The sequence below is a fragment of the Taurulus bubalis genome (assembly GCF_910589615.1).
Source record: "Taurulus bubalis genome assembly, chromosome: 12".
Lineage (NCBI taxonomy): Eukaryota > Metazoa > Chordata > Actinopteri > Perciformes > Cottidae > Taurulus > Taurulus bubalis.
The window spans coordinates 22144532-22172407 of NC_136600.1; the positions used below are offsets into that span (position 1 = coordinate 22144532).

Here is a 27876-nt window from a genome sequence, read left to right on the forward strand (position 1 = left end):
TTATTTTATTCATAATTCATACAAATCCATGTTGCATATCATACAGTGTATTTAATGTTTATTAATTTGAATATTACTGGACTACAGGTCACATTCCGACACAATACAGATACGTAGTAAATGTAATTAAAGTATTAATCTTATTACAACTGACTGGGTGTCTTTCTAAGGTCAACATAAATTTATAATGTCGTTAAGCTACCATTTATGTCTTTTATTCTGCAGTATGTTAAGATTATTAAAGTCCTGATACTATACCAAAAAGCAAGAAACCACAGTTGACAAAAACTGAGACATATAGACTGTCGAATATGTTTTCAATGTAGCCGATGTATTATGTACGTTTTTAGAAAATGCCTGATAAACATACAATATTAAAGTCAATTTACAGATAGTGCCTGGAAAACACAAAGGCACTTTTTTATCAGTTATAACTGCAGTATGTACAGGAAGCTCAAAAAACATTGTTTCATCTCCAACTAACTAACTATTCACATCTACATTTTCCTCAAATGCTTCTAGCTATATTAAAAGATCATAGGTTAACAGGCGGAGAGGTTGTCAGTTGTTTGACCTGTGTGTCTGCAGGAAGCTTGACAATACAAGAGTCACTTGGCTGCTGGTGGGGCAGAGCTAATCCTAATTCCCCGGCGCCCTGCTGCCACCGTTTTCCGCAGATATGTTCCCCAGCCGAGGGTCCGAGTCAATCTCGTATCGGTGGTGATAACTCTCCAGAACCTCCCGACATGCATCTCTCATTTCAACGATCCACTTCTTCATACCGTTACGATTCAGGTAGAGCACGAAGAGAAAGACCATGCCCACGAAGCCCAGCACCAGGCCGAAGAAGACATAGGATGTCTGCAGGGTGAGGTCCGGCACCTCTGCTTGGACTGGATCAACGCATCCAATGGCATGGACCCCGAGCCCCCGCAGCCGGGTGTCCCGCAGCCCTCTTGGTGAGGCGCACCGTACGGCATCCACATCTACCTGAGCTCTCGATTCATTCAGCCAGGCCACAAAATGACTGATCTCGCAGGAGCAGGTGTAGGGGTTGTCCCCAAGGAGGATTCGGATGCTCCCAAGCTTGTCCAGCTCTCGCAGAGCGTCGGCCCCGAATGTAATGAAGACGTTGTGTGTGAGGTCCAACAGTTCCAGGCGGCTCGTACCAGAGAAGGTTCCACTGTAGACGGCCATCAGAGAGTTGTTGGTGAGGAAGAGCTGCTGCAGGTTGGGAAGGTGGGAGAACATCCCAGGGGGCAGCAGGGCGAGGTGGTTCCCAGAGAGGTCGAGGCGGAGGAGCCCCCTGAGACCGCCCCAGCGCAGAGCCGTGGTGAGGTCCGTCAGGCCGCTGAAGTTGTGCAGCGAGTGGCTCAGGTTGAGCTCCTGAAGGGGACTGCCGGGTATGCTGAGAGCTTCTGGGTGAATGAGGGCCAGTTGGTTCTCACTGAGGTCCAGGAAGCGCAGGTTGATGAGGGCAGAGAAGCTGTGGGACGACATCTCTGTGATCCTGTGAAGATGACGAACACTGTAACATCTGTCTTGAGACATTTAGTAGTATTTCCATGCTTGAGCACAACTCACTGTACTGTCAGAGTAAACAAATAAAAAACACATTCAGAGAAATAAACATTATTTGGGCTATTTATTAGATAGACATGAACAAAGTGTGTCATAGTATCCAAATATGGCTCAATATACATGAATGAAACAAAAAAACAACACATTGACATTCTCACCTATTATTGCTTAAAATGATGTTGGTGACATTCTCCATCTCTGTAAAGGACTCAGGTCCAATCTGGTGTATATTATTTCCTGTGATGATGACAGTCTTGGAATATCCTGGAATACTTTGTGGCACTGCGAGCAGATCCTCAGAAACACATTTTACTGTGTGAGTAACGGCAAAACACTCACAGCCAAAAGGACACTCCGCGCACTGGTAATGTGCACAGAGAAGGATTCCCAAAAACACCCGGACAGCAAAAACCCACATCTCTAAATTATACTCATTTAAACATACAGATTAAATCGAAAGAAGAAAGGAAAAACAAACGTCACTCCATGTGAATTATCAAGTGAAATTCTAAACACAGCTTTTCTTTCTTACTAACTAATGAAATGCTGCAGAGAGAGCTCCAGCATCAACCCCTCCTCATCGGCTCCTCTCTGGAAATAAAGGTTCTCGTAAATTGATGGTCGTTCATATCATGCAGACTCTGCTGGATGAACAAGTTGCGTGGTTCCCTTAAAGGTACAGAGGACGGCATCCACATGTGACCTGCACCAGTCTGCCAGGGGAGGCTTACAGAAACCAAAATATCAAACTGATAGAGATATACAATAATTAATAATACTCAGATGGGTACATAGCATCAAAAACAAATGAGTGAAATAAATAATGCATGATGTAATGAGTATTGTTCATAATTAGAGCTCCAGTAATATTCCAACATTATAGGATTCACAGCTACAACTTCTGTTAAAAAAAACACGTCACATGTTTTAGTGTTTATACACCAGAGGAAAGAAGATTGAATGAAGGAGGGCGATTTTTTTTTTTTTTACAGCGTATTACCGCCATTTTTCACGTGTGTGTCCTTCCTCATATATCTTTGGTAGCAGCTCACATCTCTTAGACAGATAATTGATGAATACTTTCAGCATTAAGATTTCTTGATCTATTCGGTAGTGATTCATAACGGGAATGTGCATGAGCCAGTGCGAAAACATATTCATCACTGCTATTCTTGGAAAAAGTACATCTCTGGATGCAACAGTATTGCTCCACTGTGGCGTAACACTCGTATAATTCTGAATAAGAAAAACACAAACACAGAACCAACTGTGTAAGAAAACCGTGATGGTGAATTGTTATAAATACTGGAGCTTATTCAGCAACTAAAGTAACATTTTGAACTGTTAAAACATCATTTTGATTTCAAAACTGAACACAAACAAGGGTTTTTCACTTACACCACTAACACACAACAAAGTCCTTCATTTGTAATGTTTTGTACAAGTAAATGTCCCGTCAATACATATCACCATCATTCAAGTCAACAGACAATAACAATATATAAAGCACAACCAAAGTCTATGAGTCATCCCCACCGAACTTCTCACTCCACTACTGGAGGTTGAATGTCAGGATGAACGTGCCGAGGACTCCGCAGAGCATGAAGAAGGGGAGCCAGGTCTTGAGGAATGCAGCCCAGCTGAAGGATGCAGAGAGGGTGACATGTTAAGAGGAATCATTAACACTTGCAAATGTGTGTAGCAGAGAGGGCGAAACACCCTCTCTTGTGTGTTTTGGACAGACAAGGACAGGCGAGGTGTGTTGTGAGTATCACATGGTCCAATCTCTTTACTCCCCGAGGCCCACAGCTCGTCTCTCCCTCTCCCCCTGAACGCACCCCAGCCTGCGTCCTACTGGGACGCAGGGAGCCCCACCGGTGAGGTGACCTTCAGAGGTCACACAGAGGGGAGCGCCGCTGTCACTGATGAATTACACGACTCCCCTCCTGTTTAAAAGACCGCTGTGCCGCGGGAGTGCGTGTTTGCGGAGCCAGCACAAGCGGCGACTTCTCAATGTGGGTCGCAGAAGAATAATGAGGGGTTCTCGGAGCCACGTGTTAAAGCTCACTATCATCCAGCAGCGGGGCAGAGGAAAACGACATGTGTACATGTTAGGAATGAAGGTGCTTCAGATGCGCTCGGCCCAGAACTGTTCGCGACCATATTTTCCCTCTGCTTGTGTGTGATTCTACGACTGCTTCTTCTCTGTATATACACGTCACCTTCTGCATGCCTGAAGAAATCTCATCTGTTTCACTATATCTTCCCACAGTAAAACGTCCCCATCCAAAGAGCGCAGTCTAGGGATAGAGGCTGTCTGTTGTTGCAGAAGGTACACATTGTGCAGATGGTGAAGCACTTTGAGGCAAATTTGTGATTTGCAATATAAAATGTACTTGATTTGACCAAACCCCACGCGATGTCATAACCAGCACAAACAATCGACAGAAAGAGCGTTAGATAGAGACACGTTTCCAGCTGGAACTCGATCCCAGAGAGGATCAAACATTAGTTGCCTGACCCCGTCACCCCCAGGAATATTCCCTATTGTTCACTCCCCTGCACTTCCCTCCACACCTTATACTTATATTTAAACACACTTGTCATGCTACTTTACACTTGTCACTTTCACACAATTAATCACTTCATTCCGTGCACTTTACTTATTTTTATTTTTAACTTGAATTTGTATTCTCTGTAGATCCAACTGTAAATATTCAATAAACCCATTTGTATATATCCATGCTCCCTTTTTATTGCACTCTGTTTCATGTTTATCGTGAAATGTTTTTTTTGTTAAATGTTTTGCATACAAGGACAAATTCCTTGCATATGTAAACTTACTTGGCAATAAATGGTTCTGATTCTGATTCTGGTTCAATCGCAGGCTGCTTCTGTCCACATTTACAAGCGTCCTTGACCAAGACATTCCACCACAAGTGTCTGTCAAATGACTGTAATATAGTTATAATGTGATGGGCGCTAAATATGATAAATGTTAACAAAGTATTAGTTGGTTCCTAGATAAAATTATATGGTTTTCATAGCTTACGACCCACTGTAGCGGTGCACCGTATACCAATTAAATTCGTAATAGGAAAACAGAGAGACGGATTAAATATATGCTCTACAGCTAAATGTATTAACCTATGAACAAGATGCTAACCTGGAAGTGTGGCTGGTTCTTTGTGGTATTGCAAATACTTACTTCACGTGTTTTCCATGAACAAGAGACAGCGCACACAGGTTCCCCATGTTCCAAGAGGTGCTGTTGTCGTAGTGCATGAGGTTGAGGGCCATGGCAACGTGGGAATGGCAGTTGTCTACGCACAGATTGTGCTTCAACAAAACAGAAAACAAGTAGTTATTACAATGTGACTAATAATGTGGAAATAGGTGTGTCAGAAACCCTAAATATCGTCTTACCGGCCGACATTTGTACTCCTCAGAGGCGTCATGCACTGCTTTGTCCCATGTGGCCGCACCATTGCCACAGACTTTGTCCACATCGAGCTTCCAATACCTGCGATGTTCGTAAACAACCAATGTGATCACTTACATGTGTGATTAAGTGTAAACTACAATTATTGCACAATACATTGCTTATTAATACTTACTTTGTTGGTCTACCAAAGCCCATGTTGTCTTCCTGAGAGAGAGAAAAGACACATTTTTAATTGCTCAATAAATCATACATCTGTGCTTGAAGTTATTGTGGAATTCAGCCCATTCATTAACAATTCAGCAGCTGTACGTCAGCATGACATCTCAGATGAAAGGTTCATTTCAATCTAATAATACACCAATAATACACCAGGAGAAATTACCGGTTGTTAGCTGATAATTGCATATGATTTGTGTTTAAAAAAATAATAATACTCAAATACCCAAATAAAAAATACTCACCGATACAAAGTATGACCCTGCAAAATCTCGTATGATTCCAGAAGAGGTGCATATACCCATGTGACCGATGAAGGGGAGCACCCACCTGCAGGATGCAGCCAACACACATTGATGCCTTTTAGTGAGTCACGATACATGCAATGAATCACACACGAGTAAATGCATTGCAGTCATTTACTAAACTGGAATAACGTTAGATTCAACCAGGGGCTAACATGAACCTGCTTCACTTCATATGAGGTTAGCAAAAACAACAACAACGCGCTGTGACGTCTCGTGCTCATCGAGCAGGAACAGCAAGACGCGTTGGCTTCTTACGATAAAATAGGAATAGGTGTCCAGACGATGCAGTACGGGTAGCGGCTGTTTTTTTGGTCGCTTTTTCCGTGGTAGTTCATGATGATCTCGGTCTCGTCCACCTCCGCCATCACTGTCTGGAGTGACACGAGAAAAGGCAGTGACGCAGAGCCGGCGCCAGGCGGCGCGGAATGGCAGCGCTCCGTAGCGGAAAACAACTATCGGTCCGTGAACGCAACACCGTTTATTTGTGCGTACGCAGTATTTGTTTACCGTTTGATCCGGTTTAAGAAGTACAGCGAGGTTCCAGTCGTCAAAGTTCTACCAAAATAACAATATTATACTTTTATACGTTTTTATTTCTATGCATTTATTATGAGGCGTTTTCTTATGTTTGTTTATTATTCATAAATACGTGTCTGAACTGCGCCATGGACAAGAGTAATCAGTTATTACTCCAAGGAACACAGTATGAATGGCTACTTCATGATGTTGAATGTGCTCATGCATTATTGTGAGACATTTCAAACATGTACAAACAGCTCGTGTTTCAGCCTTATTTGGCTCCCAAACTCAGTCAGCCATGAGCTTCATCACTGAGCTGGGTCACCTCATTACCTCACAGTATGTGGGCCAGAAGATGCCCTCCTATCTGCTCATGCATGTGATGAACTGTCCTAGTATTTGTTTGCCCAATAGTCAGCAAAAGCAGCGGGCAGCGCAGACACTGATGAATGAGCAGCAGCATGTACAGTATATCTTCCCAGCCAGCTCTGTGGTGTAACTGTTACACTTAAAAAGGACAAACAATTAATCAATATTATCATTTCGAAGAAAGAAGAAGAAACGAGAATACCGACAAGGTGTTCAACAATTGTATTCTTTACTTTGTTTGCAACAAAAGTTATCATAGGATTTCCTCAAAGAAAAACAGAGCATCTCAATTGAATAAACAAGGTAAAACACATGGAAGCCAAGTGTTGCATGTGGTTGAGGACTCTTTTCCTAATATTGACCCTAATTTGGGACAAAGAAGACCCGATGAGCTGTTCTCTGAGCAACAGATGGGATGGCTCTGTGTCCTTTTTTTTTGCCCACCACTAGTGAGATAAGCCTCATGCAAGCAGGACTCCAAAACTGACTGCAGCAGAGGACTATTGCAGGAGCCACACATCAAATATTTAGCGCCCTGTTGCCATGTCCCAAAAACTAAAATTTGCCAAACAACATTTGCAATTAATGGGACTTGAGTTATAACAAAACAATGTATTATCAATTTTTTTTTGTGTGTGCGTTTTTTTTTTTTTTTTAACAAATGTTTCTCTTCAGATATCTTGTTGCTCTTGTCAACAATCTACTGTAGTAAAACCTTTTGACTAAAAGGAGCACAGAATGGCAAAAATCATGTTTCAATGAAACAAAGAAAGCAGACATTAATCCTTGGCCATTGAAATGACAACCTTTGGCAGAAGAAACCACTTGTTTTTTTTTTCTGACATATAAACTAAATAGGGCTTATAAATACACTGGAGCAACAATTCATTCTAGGCTTCCTGCGATCAAAACTCTGAAACATAAACACTGAAAACATGCCCAAGTCAAACTCTGGATGAATGACTCGGGTGTGCAGCCTTTCTGATATGAGCGGGCACTAAGACTCGAAGCTCCAACCGCGGAGCTGACAGGAGATGCAACAAAGCACTGTCTTCTAGCCTCTGATTCGACCCTCCGTGGAGGATGCTGCGCCTGCGCGGCCACACCGACCTGAAAATAGGTCGTCTGAGCGCAGGCGTGTTGTGCGTCTCTCCAACATAAACCTCAGGAGGGACAAGTGCCGAACTCCTCCTCCTTCGTGAGAAACTGGGGAGTGACGTGGAAGGTGCTCTCCTCAAAAAGGTGTCCCCCCCCCACACACCCCACCATGTGGAGGGAGAAACTGAGGTTGGTGCTTTGAAAGGGGATGGCCGTCTTCTCCATGAATTCCTCTCCCCAAGGTGGTTTCCACCGGTCCTCTCTTTGGACAGGGGAGGGCGATGCATAGTTCAGAGATGTGACATGATGTTCACTCAATGTTTCTGTCAGATTCGGGGTGGGGTGGAATAAAGATTCAAACTGGAGCTGCGGGGATTGCGTCGCTTCCTACGTCCATCCTCTAGAATGGCGGACCGTCTGCTTAGCTTGGCCGACACTGTACTTGTCCCTCTGAGCCGTCTTCGTCATCCGAGCCGTCGGGGCCGACGCCTCGCAGGCCTGTGATGCGATAGCCCATGTTGAGCAGCATTACCTCCAAGGGATCAGCGTTCATACGCCGCTGGTTCGCCTGAGCAGCACTCTCCATGTCCTCCACCACTCGCCCGTTCTCAGTCTCCGTCTGGATTAAAGGACAAAGGGTCAAGAAAGGGATACAGAATCAGCTGCTATGGTGAAGGATGTTTTCAAGAAAATTAAATCATGACGCACACTGTGCCCCAGCTTTTGTCGAAATATGACAAATGTTTTTTGTAAATACGTTTCAGTCGTTTACCTCTGGTCTAGGGCTCCACAATCGAACCACGGGGTCAATGCCACTCGTAGCCAGGAAGCAGTAGTTGGGGTGGGGCTGCAGGCAGTTGACTATGGACTCATCCCCCTGCAGGATCCTCACCAGATTGGTGGTCTCCTTTTCCCAGATGAAGAAGGAGCCGTCGTCTGAGCCGCTGACAATGTACTGGCCTTTGCTGTAGAGGAAGGGAAACCGCACAGGCATCACCTGCCATGTCGTAGTTATCCCACAGATACAGTTTCATAGAGACTACATTCATGAATGGAAGCTACTTTTCACGGTAAGTTTTGTGCTCTACTTATTCTCCCCTGTAGCTTTACTGATCTCGGTCTTTATCTACAGAGCTCGTGGCTGCCCCCTAGTGAGGCCTCAGCAGACTGCTAGTGGGATCTACTGACCTTCCAAAGAAGTTGGCCTCTTTGATATCAGTGGTGGTGTTGCAATGACCACAGTATCTGTGCTTGTAGTCAAAGCTGCGTTCTCTCAGCACCAACTCATCTTCAGGGATGGACTCCTTCCGATTGAAGGAGTGGAATCGAATGGAGCTGTTGGCCTTCTTATCTTCTGCTGGTGAGGGCGTAAAAAAAAAAGAAAATTCTACTTATTACCACAGAGTTCATCAGTTACATTTACAAATGAACAAAAGCTTTTATTTTACTTCCATACATGCACATATACAGCAGCAAACATATTTATTTTAGCTCTGCTTCACTCTCCCAACTGCATTTATATATTTTGAAAATAAAAAGGAATTACCCAGTGGCAGTGTGGTTTGTGTGTTCATTGCAAGATCAAACTGTGTACGCAAATGAGAGCTAATGAAACTCAGTCAAGCTCCAGTTCACTCTTTTCTACCTGTTTCTGTCTTGGTGAAGAGAGCAGCCTTGATATCTTTATCCAAGGAATCACAGGCGCTGCTTTGCGCCTGCTCTGGAAACTTCCCTTTGAAGTCGTCGAGACACTCGAGCGCTTCAGACACATACTTCAGCTCAAACAAACACCGTGCCAGCCTGAAATGAGCCTTCAGATGACCAGGGTTTAGAGTCAGAGCCTTCAGGCAGTCCCTAAGGGCGTCGTAATGGTCTCCGTCCCTGCGAATCACACATGTACACAAACACTTGATGACTGCTTAAATAACAGCGTTCAGAGGACGATCATCTCTTAGAGGCTTACCACTTGCGCTTCATGTATGCTGCGGCCCGGTTCCCATACAGCATGGCGTTGCCGCTGGTCTGATGAATGCCTAAGCTGTACAGCTGGATAGCATGCGTCCACTGCTGCCGTGCAAATGCATCATTAGCTTGTTGCTTTATCTTCTCCAAGTAAACAGGGAGCTCGGTAGAACTAAAACAAAGAGAGCAGAGGAAACGTAACTCAAGTGATTGCATGCTCAGAGCTTTAAACAGACAATCGGTGTCGAAGAAACCATCACTGACATGGTGAACGGACAAACCTCGAACGCATCTTGCTTCCGGCAATTCGAATACGGCTGGTTGGCAGGAAAATTCCGTTTGAGACGCCGTTGGTCGTCTTTCCGTTCTGTACGTCTCCTGGGAAGCCAAAGATTCAGAAACCACAAATACATCTCCAGGTACGGTACTTTGTGTATCTTTATGAGACGCCGTCCAAGATCTGGTAATAAATAACGCACAGACCTACCTGTTGATGACTGGCACTTTTTGGGAAGCAAGAAGGTGTATGGCTTCTGTTTAAACGTCAAGTCAAACAGATACACCTAGAAGAGCCATACAAAGAAAGAAAATGTTTGAACGCTGAAACGGAAATAATCAACTCCTCTCACCATTCCTTAAAGCATTACCTGTTCACCCCCCATGTTAACTAGTAGCTCAGTGCCATCGGGGCTGAAGGTGACATAGGTGGCCACCAGAACCCTCAGGCGATTATTGTAGTCTGGGAGTTTCACTGGCAGGTGTCCTGGAGCATTAAAGCATTAACAGAACGTAATGTCATTCAACCACATCCTGCACAGTCACTATGTCATTACTATATATTTAGAATACAGATGCACCCATTACATTAATTTGATGGCAGACAATTAAACCATATGTGTACCTGCGACATAATACTGCCCGGCTCCGTCTGGGATGGGCTTCTGCTTGTCACAGAATGTGTGCACAGCTGCTGATGTGCTCTGATTTACAGATTTTCTGTGTAACAGAAGAAGAAAAAAGAAAAAAAAACTTGGTTAAACCCAGTTGTGTGCATGCGTATGTCAAAACCTGGAATGGGGAATTGGACACATTTGAGTTTACCATTCTTATTACTACCATAGCATGACATCAGAAACTTGACCAACCTGTAGTTGTTAATCATCCTGATGTCATAAAGGCGGACAAAAGGCCCGTTGGCTCCCACTGCCATGTAGTTGTTGTCCCGCGGGTTCACCGCGAGACACTTGGCCTCAACCAGCTGACCGCAGAACTCCGTCAGGTCGATCAGCACCTCGGAGCGCTTACTGCTCTCCCTCAAGTCATATTGTCTGTAGTAAACAAGGAGAAAGTAAACACATTAACCTGGAGCAAAGTATAGGCGCGGGATATCTTTTGGACTTTGTGAAACATAACAAGGGGATTCATTCATTAATTCTAACCTGATGATGCCGTCCTCCGCAGCACTCCAGAAGGTGTTGGGCCACATGGGTGCTGTGGCAATGCGTTTCACTCTGTTTGTATGATCAGAAAACATGTGGATGGTTTCCTTCACCGTCAGGTCATGCACATGGACCTTTGTGTCGGCCGCACCCGTTATCAGAATCCTGTCCCCTGAGTGGGGGAGGAACTGTGCAGACAAACAAAAAAACACCAGAATTAATTGAAACAACATGTTTCACAATGGCTTCTCCTTCAAGCACATAGTGATCTGATTATTGCCAGTAACCTCAGATTAAACATTGATATCCCCATTCCTATGCCATGTATCATAATCTGATTAACATCTTTAAACGTCACCTCCACATTATCTGACACTGAAACATTTTCTCTCCAGTATTTGACCGTCCGTTATGAAGCAACAGTGGGAAACTCCTGTTGAGACTTGTGTGTGGAAACTAAAGTAAAACATGCCTTGAGCAGCTTTCAATCAATCAACGAGCCACTCATCGAATGGCCAACAGTGCCACCTAATGCACAGGAAGTGAACTCATATTATAGAGAGGTATTGTTAAAGACTAAAGACAGAGTAAGGTGAAGCTGAGCAATGTGTCTTACCAGCAGAGAACTTTTACTCATGACTTCCAGATATATTAACATTGCAATATGACTAGATTAACTATACGTCTGGTAAATTATTCCCGCCAACTTTCCCTCTCGCCATTCAATGCAACCATCTTTCAATCTCCACCCCCCTTACCTTCACAGAGAATATATTTGCTGCATGCCCCGTGTGCATAGTCGTAAGCTTCGTGTGCTTGAATGGATCCCAGATGATGGCATGTTGATCGTCTGAGCCCGAGGCCAGTAAACTGAAAACAAAAAGGGCAAGTCAAGCTACATTTAAAGAGGCTCTTTACTACCAATGCCATTTAAAATAGTATACTGTGAAGCATGTTAAGATGTGCAATAGAGACCTCACTGTATACTCTTACTACCTGTAAACTTTGGGGCGAGGCTTGAGGTCTAATATAACAGGAATTGTATGAGCTGAATCCACTGCAGGCTATTTTTTCCTACCAACTGAAGTCATTTATATTGGTGATTTAAATAAAATGCCTCCGTGAGCACTGACGGTGTCATGTGTGAGGCAATCATTAACTGCTTCAAGAGCAAATATCCTGACAAGAGTGCGTGCGTGAGACATCGTGGTCCTGCAGAACAGCAGACTAATTTTATTCCGACATACAATTCAGCCGTAATAGGCCCTCATGGTATATACAGCGTGTACACAGTGTGTACCTAATACTTTATATATACACGTAATAGACTATACACTATAGGTATATCATGTTGTGAAGCAGCCAGTGATGCAGACTAGCTGGAGACTGTAATTGTAGACTTACTCTCCTCGTTCGTTCCATTCCAAACAGTTCACACAGCCAGTATGACCCTGTGGAGACAGATGGTAGAAACCGTGAGTGACGATAACGCACAGAAATATTTATCTCTCTCTTTTCACAACTCTTTCCCTCTTCATGCACACAAACACACACCTGAAGCTCAGCCTCCAGTCCAAGTCTTTTGATGAAAGGGTCAGTCACATGATAGGACCTTTGGAAGCCTGACGCTCTCTTGTCCTGAAGAGTCAAAGTCTCCATCAGACGTTTTGTACACAAGAGATGATCAACACAAAATGTAAACAATCGTTTTGGTTTGAGGAGTCTTTTCAGGTGAGCCCAGCCACGATCACCCCTTTATGAGAGAGACAACGTGTCAGCTCGTTGGGAGGTTTAGTCATTTGTTTACTCACTCTGATCTGCCGGTGCAGGATATCTTTGGTGATGTTGACAGTAGTCATGGCCTCACCACAAAACATAAAGAAGGGTCTGGATGTTCCAGGTGGGTCAGAGCTCAAATGACATTGACTCTTTCTCCCCCGAGAATAATCTGTAAATATGTTGAAAACATTCAGACGGGATGAGGACGTTTTCCCACAAGGCAGCGGGTTTACGTTACATTGACGGCAGTTGGAGAGCAAATATACGGACAAGATGGTGATCAACCTGGCTTATAGATTCATTGTGTCATTTAAATACAGCTTCAACATCAGAGTGTCGTGCAACGTTAGCTGGACGATAGACGTGGTGCCCAAACACAGCGGGGGGGGGGGTTTCTCCCGTCAACCAACAACTACAGGGCGAGTTGATGAGCGGACGCTAACACGTTAGCTCTGCATCTCTGTCGGGATTATGATTGGCCGATTGTTCTCTCAAAACACCAACACCTATGTACCGTGAAGCCGCAGTTAGCCTGCCCGGGTCGTTAGCTCCTCTGCAAGCGGCCTCAGAGACCCGTCGTGGACCAAGTAGCAGCCGTTAGCCGATATTTTCGTTAGCTAAACAAAACGTCCACTTCACGTGACGTTTAAGCGCTTTAAGTGTAACTCGCGAGCATTAAATCAACCTCACCGCTCTCCTTGAACTGAACAGGCTCCTGTCAAAGAAGTCCATTTAACCGACTTGATAAATCACACTCTCTGTGAGTTTGTTGACACGATTCTCGCTGAAACCTCCTCTGACATGAACACAATCCTCATCGCGCAGCACGCAACTTTGTGACGTGAGCTAAAACAGGTCCATCATTTCCGGTCCGTGTTTATTATTTCAGAATAAAAGCACCCTCCCCCCTACAAACTAGCGAAGGCATTCATTAAAAACTGTATACAACAGCAAAGAAAATCAATTAACCTAAGCTGTAAAAACTACACGGTCTAAAAAAGGTTTTATATGATAATACATTACCATAATTTTTTTTTTGCAAAAGCAAGTATGCACCTAGATCCAATTTTGAGGAATGTTAATATACTAGTATATATATTATGTTCTACTTATGCTTTTTTTCATTTTATTTAGTGTACTGAACATCAACAGCTAGTGTTGTGTCAGAAAATAATTTGCCGCTTTATAAGCACGAGACTTAATGGATGAATAATATATTTACATTTTAGCAGAGCTTGGGGGATTAAAGATAAAGGTGAATACTGAACATAAGAGAGAACATATTTATTATGACTCCTATTTCTTCATCACAGGCGATGTCAGCTTTCTTCAACTATTTTTTTTGTGTGCAATAAAGGCCAGGGCCCTAACACATACCACATGTTCTCAGGCCTTTCAGCATCATTGAAGCCAACATCTTGGACTGCTTCCTGCAATCGGCTACACATAACGTGTCCTACATTTGGGAAGATGTGGTATTCAGAGAATCAGCAGACAGCAGTACAGAAAGTCATGTGAAAAAGTGTGTTCTCACACTGATCATGAGGCTTTACATTATACATTAGGCAGCACCCTTTTTGCACGCCCTTTTGGCATGCTTGGTTAATTGCTGTGCAGCATAACATATTATGGTACCAATAAAAAAAACAAATTAAACAGATGCTGCAAATTGTTGTATTTATTCCACTGTGAATTAAAACAATATATTAAGTGTTAAGTGTTTCAAATGGTATCATCATTGTTCCAACCTCCAAGTCAGCATTTGTGTATATAGTCGTTGTCATCCAAAGCTTTTCTGCGAAAAGTGTGTCTAAACTTTGTTTTCTTTTTTTACCATGTTTATATGGTAAATACATGTCTATGATAAATAGGAAATGTGTATTTTATTTTTTATGTTGTCTAATGCTATTATATTGTTATATTACAAATATGGCGCTTGCCCAATAAAAACTAATATATTTTGCATGTAACCCCTTTATTTACCACGATACCAATTTCTACTTTTGAACTCTTGAAAGTCTTATTTTCTAGGTCCTTCCAGCCAACTCGACACATATGTGTTAGGTTCGCTCGTTTTGTGTGTATGTAGTAGTTTGTGGTTCTAAGGCAGAACAACCTAGTAATCTCTTTAGCTGCACGAGCGAAACATTTCAAGAGTCTCGCGACCGTCGCGTGGGCTGTATCCTGCAAATGTAACCCGAGCGGAGTGAAGACACCTTGCAGGCAGAAAACCCACAAACGGTTTCTCAGACAACATAAAGCGTCACTTTCCATCGGGCGGTCCCGTGACACAAAACAAGCGGCCGTTGTGTCTTCGTGTGTTCCGTTGGCTCGCGGACGAACAACAGGAGCGGATGGTTCAGATTCAGCTCCGGTTTCCAGCTTTAAACCGAGATTTTTTTACCGCAGTCTGTGTTTACGTGGAAACTAAAGGTGAAGTAACGTTTAACTCTGCGCATACAGACAAGTTAGCTTCAGTAACGTCCGCAGAGCTTTGTCACGTTAACGTTCACCGGAGTAACGATGAGTTAGCGGCTAGCTTGTTGGACGGAAACGGGTTGGTCGTGGATTAGCTCGCTAAAATGGGTAACGGTGCAGGGCAGTTAAATCTAGCTAATGTTGTGTCGAAGAAAACATCAAAAAGTTGTCGCTTTAAAGCAGCGCAGACGTATGCAGTTATATATCTACTTACATTTATCTTGCAACATTTTATTAAATGTAATTTAGCAATTAGTTACGATCAGCTAGCTGATAGCGCGTCATTTCCTTTTTAAGTTAACGTTAGCTAGCTAGTTATTTAAGAGGATTTGTCTCAAACGGCTTGTCGGCATCAGCACGTAGCCTAGATTTACTTTCCTCACGTAATGTACAACTTCCGGTCGCCTCTCGGGGATATAAATGTTTGTAACACGTCGTGTAACGGGACGACATGTGCTCATGTTGTTATTTTTGTTGCTACTCAGATAAAACACACTCGAGGTTGTTATGGGGCAGATGGGTTTGATAGGTGAGCAGATCAGTCAATGGCTAACAGCTGTTGTATCCGAGGCTATGGACGTTTACTTAATAATCTCAACAGTCCCTGGTTCGTCAGAAAGTCCCAGTTACCTGCTTCTGTCTTTGTTTTCTCAGTTGACTGAATTTTAAGAGTTGCTTGTCAGAGATTGAAACTTTACTCATCTAGATATTCCAAGAGTTCGGCTAATGATAATTATATCAAGTTGATTCATGCTTTGTAAAACTAGACAACCCTCTTGTCAATGTGTCTATACTGTATTATAATGTATTTGTTTCCTCATCTCAATCAGGGGAGGGTGTCTTGTATGGAATGACAACCTCACACAGATATATTGAATCAAAACCAGCTGGTAAGTTGACACCTTGCAGTCAAAATGTAAACTATATGTCATTTCACAATGTGTTGATTTACTCCTCCGTTGTTTTCCAAATGCACATTAGCCCGGTTTGCTGACATGGAGTGGCAGACACCAGCTGTGACGGAGAAGTTTCAAAGCCGCTTTGGCCGCCGGCCTGGAACAGCGGACAGCGGGGACACTGGTCTTGGCACCTCAGCATCTGACAGCACAGAAGGTGATGACTTTAACTTGTTCTTTCCCATCCCCAGCATGTGTTGTGTGACATTGTTTTGGAGACTGTGTCATCGGAGGCCTAGTTTGTACTCTTTACAGCCAGAGGTGGGTGGTTCTGATCAGCTGCATATATGCACTATTTCAGGATAACTGTGCTGCAACATGGTTGTTTACCATTTAACTTCTGTACCTCTAAATTGGCGTTCGCTTGAAAGTTGAAAACGGTCATGTACTATGTAGTGAGAGACCACGCATGGCCTACAGACTTAACCACAACCCCTTATTTGCACTAAGGTTAAAAAGACTCTTCAAGTCTGTCTTGGCGTTTCTTGGGCTATTTAAAGAGTGAGAAAAATGTTGATGATCCACTGTGGGTCCTCGGGAGATTTGCAGAGGTAGATTAAAGTCCCAGACAAAAATGCCCCACATCTCTGCTGCAATACTCTGGCGTAATAGTTAATTGAGAGGATGGGGTGTTGGGATGACAGGACTGGACAACTAAATGGAAACTGAACCTTGCCTGTGATGTTAAATGTCACGTCTAGTCAACAAGGTTTAAAAAAAAATATATTTATTGATTTTTAAATGGGAATGTCCCTCTAGAGAAAATGTAAATATCACTGGAGTGGGGCGTACCTGTGTTTGTACTATAATACGTGTCTACAATGAGTGGAAAAAATAACACACAGTATCTGAGAGGTTCCATGTAACAGCTGGCCAGCTGGGGTGGATGGTCCCTTGTGTAACAGAAATCACAACAAAATAATGGGCTGAAAAAACATCAGACGTATATCAACATTGTAGGGTTTGAACTTTACAAATCTGGTATTTATGCTGCAGGCTACATCAACACTAATATGTTTTCTTTTAAAACCGGGGTTTCGAAATGATTTTGAATATCACATGACTATTCACGTATACTGGGCATGCGGGTGCTGGTGTAAACAGGAAGTAGATTTGTTCTTTGTTACAGAAAATACAACAGAGTATTTTAGTACTCTTAAATAATAAAAGGTTGTGCTTGATACTTAAGAACTTCCTCTATATACTAAAACAGAAAAATGTAGTGGGAAAAAATTAGGTTTTGTTTTTTAAACTTGGTTACAAGGCTGCAGGTCATTCTCTTTCTCATATGATAATTTACAAATCCAAATTGACTAGATTATGGGTCAATAGTTTTGGTCAACACACTTCTCTCACTCGTTTCCTCTCGGTTTTGTTGTCTGTTCTCACACTTGTAGCTCTGTGTGTCTGTCGCACTGGAGAGCATTTATGCTTTTGTTTGTTTTCAGTTTCTTTGTGAACTTTACAATAGGTGTGCAGAACAAAATAAGCATTGATAAAACAAGGAAAGTCCTCCGTTTAGTGTACATCGGCCTCCTCAAAGCCACAAACCGTGACTTAAAATGTAGGGCGTATAGTTACGCTGGACAGGCTGTGCTCTAATTGCTGCAATAACAGCTTGCTTCTTCCTCATGTCAGCAGTAGTAGAATTATAAAATGCAGAATTCAACTTCACATAAGCTGCTAGTATGCACAACAAGTTAAGAAGTGCCTGTAATCCGTTATCCATGTTGAATATACCACTGGTATTCGATCGATAAGAAAGGCAACTTTTTTTAAATCGTTTTCAAAGATCTCCGGTTCAGCGCCTGTCCACACTACGTGGTAACCCTGGAGTTTACGCGGCATCGGTAGTGTTTTCCAACTCCTTCGTTTTAGGTGCTCTAGAACTCTGGACTATAGTGTGGACGCAAAACCTAAAAGTAGAAAAAGATATGCGTTTTAAAACGGAAACGTATCAGAGTGGATGTAGCTTAAACCTGCAAAGGGGAGGTGTAGAGAACAGCTTGTAATGTTAGTAGACGCATATCTTCTACATCTTCCAAATAACTGAATAGGCTTAATCTGGAAGTGTCCAGTGTTGTCTTACAAGTCCTGAGCGCACTGTTCATGGAGCTTCGTTATAAGACAACATTCCGAGGAAAGTTGAAGCTTGCCTAAACGCAGACAGAATTGTCAACTCGTTTCAGTCCACTCATTCGGTGGAGTGAGCAGATTTAAAGGCCTTGAGCCAAGCAAGGTTGAGGCATCATCCAAGCAATCGTGGGCCGGATACTTTTAAATTCTTAATATCTATCGGTTATTAGGTTTGCATGTTTTGTTTTGTTTTCCAACCCTGCACATGTTTATGTGGTGTGTTCTTTGGATACATTTGAGTTATAGCTGTTTTCTTGATTTGAGCTTGTTTTAATGACTAACTCTTCAGACCTCCCTTGTTTTACTGTTGAGAATGCTACTGGTGCTTGTTCAGCTTTGTCCTGACACTTGAAGAGACAGTCGTGCCTAGCAACATGACAATTAGCCCCAAATTTAGCACACAATCATGACCTGTTGTAAATAATGATGTATATAGCATACTTGGGGCTTAAATTAAACAGCTTTAGAAAGCCAGGTGTTAGGTTGTTGTTTTTGTTTAAATAAGAAGGATCTTTGTTTTTTTTATTTTAGTAGCGGGGTCTTTACAGCTGCAGGTAATGGCAAGAATGTCTGTTCAGCGAACATATAGCAAATGTTCTACTTTCCAACTAGTTTAGACTTGTTCTAGCCAGTCATGATGAATCAGTGTAGCCCGGAGGCTTTTTTTTAATATGTGAAGTTTTATCTTTTGTTAAAACTTGATGTTTTCATAGTATGTGTACCTCTTATTTTCTTCTGTGATTGCGAAACGGTTCTAGTTTATCTAATGTTGTTGTTTGGGCAGGAAAAACATATTGCATTAAGTTATTGACTTTAGGTGTGTGTGTGTGTGATGTTACAGTGGGAGGAGGCAAGGTGCTTAAATAAGCGGCACCCACAGATCACTCTGTAACATGAGAGGTGGGCTATAAATACTCCTAACCTTTCCGGTGTATGCCTGTTTGTGTGTTTGCTCAGAACCTGGTACAGGCTGGTTTGGCTGTTCTAGGACAATACCGTTTGGGCACAGGGCCGGCCTGCTGCGCCGCTGTCAGTCTTGGCTTTATCGGTCGATTTGGTACAGTCCAGAAATGCACAGGACGGACTTTGGTTTTGATTTCAAGCGTTCTTCAGCTGAGCTCACCTCAGTTCAGCTGTAGAAAACATGCCACTGCTAATAACATGTTTGTTGCTTCCGAGTGAGGTTTCCAGACTTCAACAGATCTCTCAGGTTTGTAATGCTGTTTTTAAAATCAGAGTTATGTAACTTTGAATTGCGTCGGGGCTTGTAGAGATGTCTGTAGGTTGTTTGTGGTGATGTTCACTGTGCTTCTGAAGTTGATCTCTCAAGTTTCCAAATGAAGACGGTTAACATTGTTGTGCATGCTTAACGGTGGGCATTGGGTTCATACTCTGAAGTCTAAGGGAGCTTCTCTTTTGTATGTTGTTGAAAAAGTGAAAAAAAATTCTATTGTAAGAGTAGAGTGGTTTTACATGTATACTCAGGCATGGCAACTAAGACAAGCTTTTCAATGCTATATAGCAACATATGTTTGAGTTAATCATGTAATACAGAGCGTTTATTCTGCGCATTAGTTTAAGTCTATTATAAGCCTATTCCCTGGGTTGAGTCAGTCGGAGCCAGTTAATTCTTTCAGTGGTGACACCTCATCATCAAACTAGGCCACCCATAAACCTGCTGCATCTACTTTACACCACTGACTGAAAATAGAGAAAATAGCCCGCAGTAGTGTTCTAGATATGCTTCTCTGATTTTAACAAGATCTATCTGTATATTGAAAAGTGAGGGAGTCGCTCTTAAATTCATTTCCAATGACTCTTTCTTCTTTTTAAGATTTCTGCAGTTCCAGCAGCAGCCCCCCTTTCCAGCCCATCCGCAGTCAGATCCCCATACCCACTGCACATGTCATGCCATCCACGGCCGGAGCCCCGGCCTCTAAGCCTCAGTCATTGGTCCAGGAGGACTCTCGGCCCTCTGCGGGTCACAGGTCTTCCTCTGGCTCCAGAACCACAAGTGGCTCCACTTCAAAGTCTTCCTCCTCTCTCTCCAAATCGGCATCTTCGCCCAACCTGGATGCTCAGGACGGTGTGGGAGGTGATCATGCGGGGCCAAAGCCAGACTGCCTGAACCGTTACCGCAGCCTGGTCAATGGGCTGGATCACACGCTCTTCCCCTCGGATTACACACGGATGGATGAGTGCCAGAGGTTTGACACTCCTGCTGTGGAGCCTACGCTAAATCAGTCAGCCCTTTTGGGCGGGTTGTGCCCCGATGTCAGACTCCGATTACAGGCGACCGGGATTAGAGACCCCCCAGACTGTGTGTCTGAGGCCTACAGAGGCGGCATGGAGCACAGCTATAAGGTTCTGCCTGAAGCTAGGACTGGGGTTCCCGGCACAGCAGAAACCTCTAATCAGAGAGGCAGTCTGCATGGTGCGGCCGGATCTGCTGGAGTTTATGCAAACCCTCTCAGTCTGCAGACACAGGCTCTGCTGAGGGAGCATGCCGGCTCCAAGGGATATGAGCCATTGCGGCAGGACAGATGTGGTGAACTGTCCAACTGGCAGCAACAACAGCAACATAAGCAGCAACTGGAAAGTTTACGCATGAAAGTGGAACAAATGCAGGTAAGCATTTATCCTAGAAAGACAATGGTGTATATTACATTAGGGGGAAAGAAACACAAACTAGGGGATGTAGAGAGTTTTCCTTTTTTTTTATTTGTTTCATAACGTTCACTGCTCTTGTTTGTGGACATTTGAAATGAGGTCATAAATATAGTTTCTGACTCATGTTGGTCAGCATTGGAAAAATAACTTTCCATGAATTAATACTCAAAGCCATACAGGCTGCTTGTCTTAGTTTATGGCAGGATTTGTTCAGTCAATAAGCAACATTTTCAGGTTTATTTTATTACATGATACATTACAGAAATCCTTTGCTTGATCAACACTAGACAAGCTTCCGTTGGCAGTTTGTAAAAATCTCTTGTCATGGTAAATTAGTTTTACACAACAGCTCTTTACCATTTCAGCAGTGTTGCCCCACGGCATATGCTGACTGAGCGCCACCCTGGAGTGACTTCCTCATTCTGCGTGCTGACATTCACGTTATCACTTTAACGCAATTTAATAAAACTTTTTACACATTTGAAATGCTGAGACTGGGCAGAATATTCAAACACAAAATCCGATCGGACCCATAGAGGTTTTATCTGAATGAAGAAATTGAACTTCTTGCAAGATAACGTTATGCTTTCAGTATGTGTTAGGGGAAAGCCTTTATATAGTCTTTTAGGTGGAATTATATTATATTCTTAAAAATGGAATTGGCACTGTAAACATATGCACATTTGTAAATAGTCGCGTCTCATCACCGCTACATGTTTTCTCCACATCATGCAGCTCTAACCGCCGCATGCCGTTTGTCTTTTGGTCACAGCTTATGAGCGGTGGAGTTGGCCCACAGTACCCATCTCTGTACTCGACACCCGTTCACACAGATTCTGGCAAATGGGATGCTCTGGTTAAAGCCAGTGAGAGTCTGCTAAAGGAGAAGGAGCTCATCATTGAGAGGCAAGTGTTTTGAGACGGGTTTTACTGCTCATGTAGTGACATTCTGGGACTATTTTACAATCAGGAATTTTGTGATGAGCTTTGATTTCATACTGTGAAATTGCAAAAATCAGTCTGTTCAAAAGATTTAATATAGTTTACATATTTGTTTGTAAGCCAGAGCCTATACAGTGCTTTTTACACATAGTTTTTCTGCAATGTTGATGACTTTGTTGGTTTTCTTGTGTTGATTGGTTGGACCTGGTCCTGATGCAGACAAAATCAGCACATGACCCAGTTGGAGCAGCGTCTGAGGGAAAGCGAGCTGCAAGTCCATGGAGCCCTCATGGGTCGAGGATCTTCTTACGGGGATATGTGTATGCTGAGGCTACAGGTTAGTGACGACATGCACCAGCTCCCACCAACAAACGCGGGGAAACCCTGTGTCTTACAAACTATTTACCCGTAAGAACCGTAGAAACCTAACTATTGCACTCTGGCTTTACAGGAGGCCCAGAGGGAGAACGCCTTCCTGAGGGCGCAGTTTACTGAGCGCACCGACTGTGTTGTTCTGGAGAAAGTGGAGGCAGAGCGCAGACTGGGGACAGTCGAGGCAGAGACACGCCGACTAACGGACAGCCTGAAGGAGAGCTGTGAGAGACATGCGGAGGAGATGAAGAAACAGGAAGAGAGGGTTTGTGCTTTCCTAACAGACCTTCATAACATGCAGTGTTGCAAGCAAGCGAAACACAGATTAACATTAAGTAAATCAATGTAATGGAGGAGTTTAAATGGCAATCTCTATTTTACAAGGCATTTTTTATTTGTATTTTCTCTGTACTTTTATTGTTAGTAATGAAGAGAAGATGTTCAAATCCTGTTGAAAATCCTGCCACAACTGTACATCCACCTGATATTATAGGACAAACATAGAAAACACTGAACAGGGAACTTCACTCCCCACATGATCTGAGATGCTATTGATAAAATCATTTATTAAGCTCCGTACATAAATGGATGAATAGACGTTGTGTGTAACTGTAAGCATAACAAGTTCACCTACTCATTTTCCTGGAGAAAGAATAATGAGAGGAGCTGAAGTGGCTTCCCTCAGGCCAACATGGGACTGTTTGTAGGAACAGTTTCCTCACATGTTCTCCCCTTGAGTTATGAACACCTATTACTTGTTCCTTTTTGTGCATATTATCCCACTTACCATTTTTACCTCCGTGCAGATCCGCAGTCGAGACAAACACATTAACAACCTGAAGAAAAAGTGTCAAAAAGAGACGGAGCTGAAGAGAGAGAACCAGCAGCGTATTGAGACTCTTGAGCGCTATCTAGCCGACCTGCCCACCTTGGAGGATTACCAGAGTCAGAACAAGCAGGTCAGGACGTTTCTGCTTCCGTTTCATCCATTGTTACTGGGCCGAGGTGTGTCGATCATTAACCCTGGACATGTGTTTGTGTTGGTCAGCTTGTCGAGGCTGAACAGCAGGCAGCTCAGCTACAAGAGAGGGTGCGAGAATTGGAGGTCTGTCTAGAGACGACGCACTCACAACTACGAGAAAAAGACACACAGATGGAAGATCAGAAACGCAGGGAGAGGGACCTGCTGACCACCATTACTGAGTACGTACAACCACACAGTCCAACAACAACGCACCATCCTCTCTGTGGACATGTTAATTAGACTGGTAATAACTCTGCATAATGTTTTTTTATTTTTGTCTTCATCAGTATGCAGCAGCGGGTACAGCAGGGCCTTGAGGATGGAGCCAGACTTCCTTCCCTGGATATGGAGAAGCTCAGAGGAGAGAACAATGCTTTGAGAGAGGAGCAGCAGAGACTCAAAAAGGTCTGTTTTTTGGGGCCGTTCACACATCCATTGTTGTCGGTGTAGACGTGCGTTGGGCTCAAAAGCGAGAGTGACGATGTCGCGGTGCGCAAACTATTTCTTCACGCCGCCGCGACTGTTCTCAGATGAAAATAGTTCCACTCTGGGAATCTGACGCACACATGTCATGTGACAAGGAACAACAATTGCACCTGCCAGATATATTTCTTCCGTAGAAGGTATGGTAAATATATGTAGGGGAAGTGAAACTTTTTAAAACAAGGCTACCCAGAGGTCAAAAGCTCAGCCAAGCAGTAAAGCTGCTCCTTTTAATCTGTGTTTTGACTTTGTTTGTTTTAGTAAGTCACGGTCATTACTAAATGACTCCATCATAGTCGTTGCAGTGCTCAACATACTTGTGGGACAGATTTGATTTTTATATATATATATATATATATATATATATATATATATATGGCAAAACATTATCCCTATTGATTCAGTAGTTGAACCTTGCATGTTGAGCTAGAATGAGTCCTTTTCTAGTTTGTCCCCATGATCTATTTGTCAATAATGTCATTATGTTCCTTCTTGCATCACCTGTACAGCTGCCCCAAAATACCATAAGCACAACTAGTGAAGTAGTTTGAACTTGACCTCTTCCAAGTAATATTTGTCAGTCTGGTTTGTCCTTGTTTTTTAAGTGTAGCTACTCTGTTCATGTCTGTAATGTTTAGCATACTTTCTGTGCTGTAAAGTAAACGCTTCCGGTCGTAAACGCACACATTTCCACAAAGCTAAGGTCACAACCTCCCAGTCCTACAGAACAGGCATTGGAAAGCGTCATTGATGTATTTTTATATTTAAAAAATCAAAAGACTACAAGTTGATGGTTGCATTGTGTTAAAGCTCAATTCTTCTCTTTGCAGGTCATTGAGAAGCAGCACAGAATGATGGAACAGCTCGGCACCCAGATCCAGGTGTGTATCTCTTCACGATGAGTCTAAAAGAAAAAGTTTATCGTCTCCATAATGAATCTCTAACATTTGTGATGTATTTTTAATTGTCTGTGTCTGCAGGCTTTGGAGGAGCAGATATCCCAGGAAGAGAGCAGCTCTCAGGCTATCAGAGAAGATGTGTTGGCCAAAGAGCAGAATGTGTTAGAGCTCCACACAGCCATGAAGGAGGTGAGGCAATAGACTAAAACAAACGCTCCCGTGTCTTAGTGTAGTATTCCGAGAGTAATATAATAATAATGTTGGTCCGGGTTGCTGCGTTTCAGCTGTCGGCCCAGAACCAGGAACTGATGGAGCAGAACATGACCCTGCAGGAGCAAATGAGCGATCCAGAGCAGAGGAGCTCTCACCAGGCGTCCTCGGCCCTGCAGCCAGCCGGGACTCGTCTCACACGGAGCCTTCATGTAGAGATTGCGTCCTGCCTCAGTGATTTGCGCTCTCTGTGCAGCATTCTGACCCAGAGAGCTCAGGGACAGGATCCCAACCTCTCCCTGCTGCTTGGTCTCACATGTAAGCACTGCTTGCATATATATTTTTGTTGTCAGTGTTGTGAAATATTTAATTGTGCAACATGAATCATGATGAGTGCTGTTTTTGTTCTCCCCCCCCAGCGCCTCCACCAGTGGCAGAGCACGGCGAGGACTGGATGAGTCCAGAGGTGCTGCAGAAGAAGCTGGTTGAAGCTCAGCAACTCCGTCGGGACGTCGAGGAACTACGCAACGTAATACTGGACCGGTACGCGCAGGACATGGGAGAAAACTGCATTACCCAGTAACCTCGCCATCCGGGTGACGTAGGAAAACTTGAATACGCCGCTGAAGCATCTAAAACGGGCTCTTACTGAATGTCAGAAAGGGGGACTCAATTAAAATGTTCTTAAAATGAGGACAGAGGAAAGCCCAAATGGTTTCGCTTCTACTTCTCTCGACTGACTCTACGTTGAGTTTCCAGCCTGCCTGTAGCTCAGCACCCTCCCATCCCCCCCGGTGAGTTCATCTATTTCAGTCCAAGGGCTAACGGAAAATAACTTACCTCTAGTACTTGATCCTTAAGCGTCGTGTGTTCTTTTTCTTTCTTTTTTAAATCAATGATGACATGAATACTGTCAGTAACCAAACAGTCTTATTATACGTTAGTTCCACTCTCGTGGATAACCATTTGTGTAGAAGTCCAGACAAATATAATTTATTTAAATCTGAATTTCCCTCTCGAGGGGAAATTATCCAAGAAGTGGTTGACAATCAACTGAAACTTTTTTTTTTTTTTTTTTTTTTTTTTAAACCTGTGCTTTTATCTGAATTCACAAGTAAATGTTACTAACGTACCATTATTTAAGATGGTGAACACTGTAACGAAAGACTCTGCTGTGCGGTATATGACTTGATATTGAAGGGTTTAATACCAAATCGGCGTCTCACACCAACGGGCCTACAACAGTTTAATTACCAAAGAAACTCTGGTGGTGAATGTTTGTGAATGCTTCTATCTGCTGCAGGCCTTGTTCTGAATGAATACCAACATGTGCCTTTCTGTCACGTTTGCAACCACAATGCTAATTCATGCTCGACGAACCACAAAGGGCTGCAGCGGACTCTTCCAATATGACCTTTCTCTCAGCGTATTAACCAGTGGGATTAGTCGATACATTCCCTGACTCTGAATGTAGCAGATACCTTTGGGGCCACATCAAAGAGTTTGTGGAGGCCCCCCGAAACTGTTTTTTTTTTTGTTCCTGGCAGGTACACATAGCGAGTTAAAACTCTTCCGTCTGGGTGACCGTTGCAGAATCTGCTCCATGTAGAGGAATAACGTCATAGTTTACTGTACATTTCAGGTTGATAATGGCTGACTCGCATTTGACAGAGTGGTTAACTGTTTGATGAATGTGTGTCTGAGAAACAGTATTAATCTTCAGTATTTATTTTTTATTGTTTTTGCATTGACAACTCTGTGAAAGCCTCCTAATGCGTTGCTTTAATGTGCTAAAATGTTTGAGGGAACTTGTGTAAAGGTCCCATGAAGTGTCTTTTTAGATTGTAATTTTTTCTTCTTCTTCCCTGTGCTTTGATGTTTCATGTTAGACACCATGTTGGGCCTGATGAGTGTAAAGATTGGCTTCAGCCATTGAGGGAAAGAGGAGTGTGTTTTAATCCAATGTGATGCTGATGGGAGGGGTTGGCTGGTTCAGCCCCAAAGCACCAATCACATTGTACTGGATGGAGTTTTATGTTTTCCCCGAGTGCAGGATAAGCCATTTAAAAAGAAAAAAACAGGTGGAGAAAGGGATTTTAATATAAATATATGCAACAATAACTTTTTTGACACATTATACAGAGCAGCACACCCAGGGACAGACGAGCCATTTTTCATTTCATGGGACCTTCTAAAAACTTGAGTAGCACAAGATGTATCGTTGGAAAGTCGGGCTCCGCATGCCTTAACATCTCAAATGTTTTGCAAAAGGGAAAAAGATGTTTATATTTTCATACTTTTGTCCTTGTTAGTATTTGCATATTTTAGAAATAAAGATTTTCAACATTTAGTTTTGTTTTAATTTAGATATTTAAATACTGTATTTTCATTCCTCCTGTGCAGAAAGCCCAGAGCCGTGAAACGTATCCGATTAGAGACCCAGAGAAGTGGAACTTCAAGCGTCTTTAGCATCTGTACCCTAAGCGTTCCCCAGTGGAACAGAATATTTAAGCGGTGTAGTTTCAAGCGGGATCTAAATTAAAGCCTTTGCATTTGAGTGGATCCCTAAAAAGTGGGTGGTCTTCAAATGTGGCTTGATGCAGAGACACACACACACACACGCACACACGTACCCCTCTTTACTGCCCCTTCATTAAAAGTTGCTGATTGATGTCTGTCACGATATAATTGGTTGTTACTAGTTTACTTATACTTTTTTTTTTTTTTTTTTCCCAAGAAGATAAGATTTGTAAATAATAAATATACAACGAAATTGTTTTGTTTTTTTTGGAAATATAATAATCCGATGCACAATATGGCCGGGATGTGATCTAAAAGGGTTTAAAAAATAATTATACATATATATATTTCTTCCCAACTAAGCCGATTGGGTATCAGCTATGACATGATCGATCAAGCCACATTAGAGTCTGTTTCTTTCGGTCTGTGTCATAAAATGTGTTTCCGCCATCAGTCACATTGATTCAGTC

General features: G+C 43.0%; 4 protein-coding genes across 4 annotated transcripts; 1 reads left to right on the plus strand and 3 right to left on the minus strand.

Moving 5' to 3' along the window:
• Positions 1-639: 639 nt before the first annotated feature.
• On the minus strand, positions 640-1999 carry LOC306745340 (trophoblast glycoprotein-like; the record flags this gene model as incomplete). The annotated part of the gene is made up of 2 exons (XM_079228104.1): positions 640-1510; positions 1740-1999. The coding sequence occupies 2 exons, from the start codon at positions 1997-1999 to the stop codon at positions 640-642; spliced, it is 1131 nt and encodes a 376-aa protein (XP_079084230.1).
• A 1134-nt stretch (positions 2000-3133) lies between these two features.
• On the minus strand, positions 3134-5915 carry LOC306744351 (transmembrane protein 222-like; the record flags this gene model as incomplete). The annotated part of the gene is made up of 6 exons (XM_079226971.1): positions 3134-3221; positions 4790-4920; positions 5008-5104; positions 5199-5230; positions 5488-5572; positions 5806-5915. 6 exons carry the CDS (start codon positions 5913-5915, stop codon positions 3134-3136), a joined length of 543 nt encoding a protein of 180 aa, XP_079083097.1.
• A 741-nt stretch (positions 5916-6656) lies between these two features.
• wdtc1 (WD and tetratricopeptide repeats 1) lies at positions 6657-12814 on the minus strand (the record flags this gene model as incomplete). The annotated part of the gene is made up of 15 exons (XM_079227492.1): positions 6657-8155; positions 8309-8501; positions 8725-8890; positions 9182-9417; positions 9500-9670; positions 9780-9876; positions 9986-10061; positions 10146-10261; positions 10400-10494; positions 10644-10826; positions 10938-11125; positions 11696-11807; positions 12342-12388; positions 12492-12575; positions 12749-12814. The coding sequence occupies 15 exons, from the start codon at positions 12812-12814 to the stop codon at positions 7958-7960; spliced, it is 2028 nt and encodes a 675-aa protein (XP_079083618.1). The 3' UTR covers positions 6657-7957.
• Positions 12815-15108: 2294 nt separating this feature from the next.
• On the plus strand, positions 15109-26371 carry cep85 (centrosomal protein 85). Its single transcript, XM_079227933.1, has 14 exons — positions 15109-15149; positions 16025-16084; positions 16176-16307; positions 20121-20914; positions 21729-21866; positions 22128-22235; positions 22350-22535; positions 23077-23229; positions 23319-23473; positions 23582-23699; positions 24608-24658; positions 24758-24865; positions 24961-25204; positions 25306-26371. The coding sequence occupies exons 2-14, from the start codon at positions 16045-16047 to the stop codon at positions 25467-25469; spliced, it is 2391 nt and encodes a 796-aa protein (XP_079084059.1). The 5' UTR covers positions 15109-15149; positions 16025-16044; the 3' UTR covers positions 25470-26371.
• The last annotated feature ends 1505 nt before the right edge of the window (positions 26372-27876 follow it).